General features: G+C 48.8%; 1 protein-coding gene across 1 annotated transcript in view; it reads right to left on the bottom strand.

Moving 5' to 3' along the window:
- Positions 1-7,590, bottom strand: part of ELK4 (ETS transcription factor ELK4) — a 10,238-nt gene extending 2,648 nt beyond the window's left edge. Inside the window, exons 1-5 of the mRNA XM_004699833.2 lie at positions 7,522-7,590; positions 7,214-7,429; positions 4,591-5,460; positions 3,696-3,812; positions 17-2,071 (exon numbers count right to left, since the gene is read on the bottom strand). Of these exons, the coding sequence (XP_004699890.1) occupies positions 1,973-2,071; positions 3,696-3,812; positions 4,591-5,460; positions 7,214-7,420 (1,293 nt within the window). The 5' untranslated portion in view covers positions 7,421-7,429; positions 7,522-7,590 and the 3' untranslated portion in view covers positions 17-1,972. The remainder of the gene's footprint in view (positions 1-16; positions 2,072-3,695; positions 3,813-4,590; positions 5,461-7,213; positions 7,430-7,521) is intronic.
- Positions 7,591-7,885: the final 295 nt, after the last annotated feature.

Consider the following 7,885-nt stretch of genomic DNA (forward strand, 5'->3'; position numbering starts at 1 on the left):
GACTTCTAGCTCAGACCTTGAGCTAAGGTGGTAAACGTTCATTAATAGGGCACACACACACACACACACACACACACACACACACACACACACACGCTCGCATGCACACGGAGAGAAGCATCCACTAAAGTCAACTGATCTGAAGGGAAGGCAGATCGTAATTAAACCCTAAGGCCCAAGCCTCTCAGTGGCTTCCTGGATGGGTGAACAGAGAGGCCTCACAGAATGGGTTTCTAGGAAGTCCCTGCGACTGCCTCTGCATGCGCCCCGGCTTCCCAGGCAGCCCTGTGCTGAGACAGTGACTCACTAGCAAAGAAATTGTCTCTGAAACAAATGGCTTTTCTCCTTTTGATTCAAAAAGGTAAAATACTTTTGTGCTTTGAAATCTAAAACTTCTAGTTAACTCAGGTTAATAGTATTTCCTTGATCACTGAAGGTACAGTGTTCATTATCCTAGTAGCTATGCCAAAGTGCTGCTCGGGGTCTCCCTGTCATTTCCAGCAGGCACGCAAACTCAATGGACCGAGAGCACCCCTGTGCCTGACCCCCTCACTGCTGAGCCCGGCTGTCCGAGCTACTATTGCACTTCTCAGGAGCAGGACATCGGCCCTGCCAGGCAGAGCCAGCTGCACACACCCCTGCCCACCAGCAGGAAGGCCACCCCTCCACCTGCTCCCTCCACGCCTCCACAGGAGCGCATGTCCACACTGCCCACCACGCTGACAGGAAGCGCCAGGCATCTTGGAGATGCTGGTTTGCCTCCGGGTCGTTCTGTGCCCTCAGGTCTTGACCCCTCGTTCCAGCTGGTTCCTGGGACTCAATTCCAGGGTCCAGTTCTAGGATTAAAAAATCCTTTGATCGGCAGGAGGGAGGTGGGGACGTCTCATTTCATTCTGGGCTTTTAAAGCCAAACACACCAACAGAAGGTCTCCCTGTGGGGAGGGTTTCAATGCCATCTGGGGGGTCAACACTGTCTGCACCTGGTTCTGGTGCCACATGGAATAGTCTAGAAAAGGGGTCAGCCTAAGACCTAAATTGTTTGCCAGGAAAACGAACATGTCCACCCTGTGTGACCTTCCCAGGTCAAGGAGAGAAGATAGACACAATAGGAAATGAGGTAAAATGAAGGGGCGCGTGTGTGCGCGTGCGAGGGGGGGGTTCCTTTACTTAGAGTGTCTCCTACCTGGGACAAAGTCTCTCCTGTCACTTCATACTCACTGCAGCACTCACCTCACCATGGCATGCAATCACCCCACCCAGAGGGCAGACATTGGGGCCCCACCCTCTCGGATTGCCCCCGACACTGCCTTCAGCCCCACATCCAAGTCCCCCCTGCGGCAGCAAACCAGCTCTGTGCGGCTGACAGGCCCAAACAAGTGCACGCAGATGGCCAGGAGAGCCAGCCCAGCAGATGTAAACAAGAGCCCTCCCGCGAAGTTGTTACATACGTCGCAGTTCACAGCAAACTCCAAACTCTCCCAATAGGACAGGACTGTGTCAACAGCAGGGACCCCTTCTCCCCCAGTTTACTCTGGGATGTTCTCTAGGGGTTCCCAGCAGCACACTGAATCCCGAAGATAAGACCAATTTCACTTAACTTGTATTTCTTGAAATAATACACTCTAAGTATACGGGGGTTTTGTTTTTGTTCCCCCGCCCCCGGCCAAAGGGTCTTGGCAGCCAGAATAAGTAACTTTGTCCTTATAACTGCTCTTGGGAGGCAGAGCCCACCAAAAGCTCAAAATATGAAAAGAACGAGGGGGGGAGGGGGAGCTTCAACTCCAATTAAGGCATTTTGTGCATAGTTCAGCTTGAGTCGAATCAAAGGGGTCCTGAAAAGGCTGCTCTTCCGTGGGAACAGCGAATGCTGCAGAGCCCGGTATCTGTTTTGTGGAAGGATCATTTGCTCACTTCAAATGCAATCGAGTTGAACATCTCTCGGTTCCCCGGCCTCTCATGTCTCAGAGACATGTTAGGTTTTCTGCAGGTCTGGAGAGAACGGGCCAGGGGTAGACGGTCCATCCAGGCTAGACAGAGTGAACGGGCCATGACTGTTCAGGACAGAAGGAAACTGCGAAGGAAAACAAAACACATCACAATCCCCTTACATGTTCCAACGCTTAGCACTCTGTGCCCCTGAGTCCGGAGGGGACAGGACAGGCTGGCAGTGGCTCACAGGCTGCTCCCTGCGCAACCGCCAGCCAGCACAGTGATAACCATCATGCAAGAAGATGGAATCCTAATGCAAACTGTGCAGGAAAACAGGCTATGGGCCCTACACCTATAATATGAACACCCTCCTCCAACACCTAGGCGGAACGGGGACAAAGGACCACCCTAGTCCTTCCTTTATAGTCTTCAGTTCCCAGTTTGCCTCACAGCTCTTTCCCAGATGAAGACTTAGGAAAATTCAGTCCATAATAATGTGCACTACAGAGTGCAACTCATGGACCCAGAGAGCCCTGCCCAGCTATCGCCAGTGGCCCAAACAGTTACAGGATGCTTGTCCTAGCAAAAGTCACCAACGTGTGTCTGAGGACGAAGCTGCGTAACCACACTAAGTCAGAAGATCACTCCACAATTCCATTATCTGCTGGTGAGGGGCCAAGAAACACTTAAAACTAAAGGATGGAAAATTCTCAACACACACTTATTTGCCCGCAATTTAGGGCTTTTTGCAAACAAATGCAGAAGCAGAAAGATCCTTATTTTCTTCGTTTCCCTTAGCATCCCCAAAGAAGTGGAAAATGAAAGACAAAGCCTAAGGAGGGCAGTCTGCCCTAAGAACTACAGGAATCCACCACAAGTTATAAAGGGGACATCGTTGGGAACAACGACAAAGTTAAAACAAACCCAAGAAGAAGAAAAAAGCAAGACCTTTCCTAACATCTTGGGGGAAAGAAAATACAGTATGTATTAAAAATATGCACGCGATCGCAACACACACACACACACACACACACACACACACACACGGGGATGAACAACAGAAATGTGGGTGAAGAGAGACAGCAATTGGTGTAAGATATGGAAATAATAATTTATAATTTATCAAGGGTTCACGAGGGTGGGAAGGAGGGGAGGGGGAGAAAACAGAGGAACTGATTCCAAGGGCTCAAACAGAAAGTAAATGTTTAGAAAATGACGATGGTGACATATGTACAAATATGCTTGATACAATTGATGTATGAAATGTTTTACACGTATATATGTATAAATATATACATATGAGTTGTAAGAGCCCCTAATAAAATTTTAAAGATATTTGTGTGTGTGTATACACATCATACACATATACATACATACGTGTGAGTACAAATAGTCGACAGGTGACAATGCCGAGGTTGAAAAGGAGAAACCCGGGTGCAGAGCGATCCCCGTGCCCAATGCATACATGGGCTGAACCACACTTTCCAGAAAGGAGGGTTGCTAGGGCTGACAAGAACAGAAGAGAATCTGCTGCTGCACACTGACCAACCCTAGGTCTCCCTGGAAGGAGCATCACAGCGAATGAGGGAAGGAAGCCGCTGGGCGTTTCTGCACCCGGTCCTTAGAAATGCCACGCTATACCCACAGGGTGCTTAGCAGATTTAGGCTTCTGCGTGACAGACTTGAATGGGGACAGCGCCGTTTTTTTGCCTGTTTCTTCATTCAACATGCCCCCACCACCTGAGACAGGCGTTTAGGCCGCTTACCTGGAAAAGTGTGTTAGCACCTTGCAGTCTGGCTGGACTTAAGGGAGCGACAGGGCTGAGCGTGCTCCAGAAGTGGATGCTGGAGAGCAGGGGGCTCGGAGTCAGGATGATGGGAGTCTGCAACACACAGAGGAAACGAGCCAGCAAGTGAATTGTCCGGATGATGCCTTCACCCTCAGAGAGTGCACCTGCAGTCGGTCCTGAGCCCAAACACTACCCCACTCTTCACTCTAAAGCCTCCACACCTGAAAAGTCAACATCACAAAAACTCACCCAAAGAGGGAGGGGTCAAAATTCACGTATTGCTCAGTCCGGCTGTTCTAAGGTGCCTCCCTAAGCGGAGAGCCCACCTGAAGTCAAGTGTCGAGGAACGATGGGTAACTGAGTCACAAATGGGTTTCCTTCCTTACAACGAGAAGGTCTGGGAGTCATCTAGCTAATAAAATGCTGTACGAGGAGAGCACGGTAATGCCTAATGGAACTGCACAAACCTGTTACTCAACATCACACCGGACGCTTTCTTCAGGTTCCGGGGCCTTTGTTTTCCTAACTGGAGATTATCACTCGTCTTTGCTTGTGTCATTTTTGTTTTGTTTTGCCTTTTTAGATATCTGGCTCTACAAGGGGGGGGGGGACACTACTTAATGTTCTTTAGAAGGAAGTAGAAAAGTCACTATGTGTTTGTTTATACAGCACAGAATTTTTAACAGCGTGCTCCAAACCTTTTACTGGGCAATGCTACTTGCGCTGAGAAACTGCACAATTTTCCCAGGGTCATACGTAGCCTTTCGATGTCCAATCTAAGTGGCTGGATAAGCACTGGAGGGGATAAACGCAAGCCAGGTTAGGGCAGTGAGGACCCTCAGACAGTAGTGGCAGTGAACAGAGAGGCTACCTGTGAGAACAACGCTGGCGTAAGAGATGCTGTCGGCAGAGATGGGCTTAATATCCCCAGTGGGCTGGGATCGCTGCCCGTGATCACAAGGGTGGGTGTCAGTTCTAACCCTTTGGGTTTCTTGGATCGTGATGAATTATTTGCTTTGTCCTTTTCTGGCCAAGTGGAATCCTGGTCTTTAAGCTCCAGCGACAAGTTCTCAGGCAGTTCCATCGACTGAGAAGCCACCGACTCAACGTCAGTGTCGATGTCTGGGTTGGAGCTCAGCGGTGGGGAGGGGGTTCTTGGAGGCTCCTGCAAAGAGGGGGACAGGGATGAAACAGGAGGGGGGCTGCTGCTAAAAGTGGTGCCTGTGTGGGATGCAAACACTGGGGCTTCCAGTTTGGGAGAAGCCAAAGTCTCCAACACTGGGATAGTTTCTTCTGAAGGAGGAGAGATACTGGGGCCGACTGCAATGGTGTTGGCAGCAGGTTCCAGCGGTGGCTTTTTGGAAGGTGTTGTCACGAACTTGATGACAGATGGTGCTGGCTCCTGAGGAGATTTCTTCTCTGCCAACTTCTCAGCAAGAGTCTCACTCTTGGTGGCTCTGAACAGCTTGGTGCTGGAGGAGCTCAAGGAGTTGAGCGTGAAGGAAGAGTATAGGCCGGAGTGGATGTAGTCGTTGCGGCTCGAGGTCTTGGCCCCAGGCGGCGGGGGTCTCTCCCTCCCTCCGCTCTCCACCTCTTTGGAACTGCTGCTGACTTCACTGCTGCTTGACGTTTCACAATCTCCCTCGATCCTGCCCACGGTCAGGGGGTCCATGTGTAAGATCTCTGGGTAAGAGACAAACTTGTACACAAACTTCTGACCGTTCACTTTTTTGATGATATTCTGTAGGCAAATAAAACAAGCAGGCTTATCCTTTCTGACACACAGCTGTATATCCCACAGCAGATACAAACCCGTCGACCCAAGGAGGCTCCCTCTTCAGTATCCAGGCACGGCTCATGCCAAAGCTTCAAAATCATCTAAACCCACCTAGCCACCCGCGCCATGCCAAGCAATCTCTACCATTATGGCAAGAGCATTTAAATACGTGTCTTACTACAAACAAGCTGTATGCTTTCGACTGCCTAACGCTTCCGACCGCGATTGGGACTCAGTCAGAAACTGAACGGCAATTGTACATCGTTCTAAAGACACCAGGCAGGCCTGTGTGTCCTGAGTCTGCAGGGAGGAACTTACTGCTGCTATGGTCCCTACCTCCTCCAGACACCGAGCCAGGTGCTCCAGAGAGCTTACAGGATCAGCCACACACAGGTTACAGAAACTAGCTCCTTGGCTTCTCACCCTACTTCTATTCTCTCTTTTACTTTCACCTCAGGGCCCAGAAAGTATGAAAAATAATGACAAGCTTGAACAAGGGCAATTTTAAGAAAAATGTAATAAATCAACTCTTTGTGGATTGGCAGCTATTCTTTAAGGTATTAGTGTTTCCAAGGTTACCTAAAAATTAAATAAACCTTTAAGACTTACATGGCAATTCCTACAAGTAAATTATAAATCACACACACACACACACACAGAAAACCCCTCCCCTCAGTCAGTCCCTCCTCACAGCAAACCTCTATGACAGAGTAGAACTGTTCTTCAGGGTTCCTGAGACTGTAAATCTTTACAGGATCAGCCAGCCTCATTTTTCTCACATGAATTGGCTGGTGAGTTTGAACCATCGACCTTGCAATTAGCAGCACTGTCGGGGCTCCAAGATACACACACGGATAGTTATTTATCCTCAAGAACCTTTAGTTGTCTGTATCTAACTCCGATCCTGTACCCGCTTGAGAACGAGGATGAAGGGACTGAATGGCCCCAGTGTTTCAACCGCCTCTCACTAATGTATTTTTACATAAATAATGTAGATGCAATGTGTGTTTTTTAAAGACAACTGCAATGAAGAATAAAAATGTGCACTGTGGTTTTTCAACTATAGCACACCAATGTAAATAGCATGCAACGTGGAAAGTGAATGTGCCAGGAGTCTGTGTGGTTTGCAAAAACCAAACTGCATCTGCGTTATTTACGTAAAAACACATTAGTGGGAGTTTGTAGCATTCCAATTGGGACATTAAGTCCTTTCATCTTAATTCCAGACTCTCAAAGCAATAAACTGGCTTAAAATAAACCAGGGGTTCGTTCCTATAAGCTCAAAAGAAAAGGAACAATTCTTGATTTACGAGTCTCTAAGCAGCATTGGAGGCGGCGTGGTGGCCTCGTGACTTACATGTCGGGCTGCTAACCACAAGGTCAGAAGTTCAGACCCACCAGCTGCTCTGATGAAAGAGACCCACTGAGAGACTGATCCTGTGAAGGCCAGAGGCAGTTCTACCCTGTCCGATAAGGCTACTATGAGCCGGTCAACTCAATGGCAGTGGGCTGGAAGTCAAAGGAGCCCTGGTGGTGGTGTTGGGTAAATGCTGGCTACTTGCTTCACACCTACCAACCAAACTGTAGGAGAAAAATGAAGCTGCTGGTTCCCATAAACCCTGCATAGAGTTGTTATGACTCGGAATGTATTTGTAGGCGGTGGTTTGTGTTTGGTTTGGGGGCTTTTATACTGTCCCAGAACTGGCATGTGCATTACCTTCACATAGTAGTATCTGAGGGCTCGGCTCAGTTTGTCGTAATTCATGTTGGGCTTGTTTTTGCGAATCCCCCAGAGCCGCGCCACCTCTTCCGCCTGCAGAAGCTTGAACTCCCCATTGTTAGAGGTCCAGCAGATCATGTGCTTGTTCTGAGGCTCCTGGAGGAGCTGCAGGAGGAACTGCCACAGGGTGATAGCACTGTCCATGGCAGTGAGCTGAGAGAGAGAGAGAGAGAGAGAGAGAGAGGACTCACACACGAGGCCGACACACGTCGGGAACACTACCTGCCTCTACGTCAACCACCCACCTGGAAAGCAGCCTGTAATGTCGATAGACACGGTGGCTTCCTTGCTTTACATAGGCGAACAGAAACAAAAGAGGGTCCCTAAAAGGGCGAGAGTAAGTATAAAGATGGAGCTGAAATGAAACCCAAGCAATCTGGACCCAGAGTCTGAAGTCTTAACTGCTGAGCCACTCTGCTCTGGAAGAAAAATCTTTCTCTTAAGCAACAAGAAACTTTTAGGAATGATTACATTAGTTCTATAAATTACAGGAGCAGACTGATGATTCCCAATCAGCAGATATCACTGTTCATTGAAATTTGTTACCACCATTTCAACATTTAACTAAATCAATCCAGTTGAGAGAGAGAGAGAGAGAGAGAGAGAGAG

This window comes from Echinops telfairi, unplaced genomic scaffold (assembly GCF_000313985.2).
Source record: "Echinops telfairi isolate 266 unplaced genomic scaffold, ASM31398v2 ScPeMD7_7424;HRSCAF=8462, whole genome shotgun sequence".
Lineage (NCBI taxonomy): Eukaryota > Metazoa > Chordata > Mammalia > Afrosoricida > Tenrecidae > Echinops > Echinops telfairi.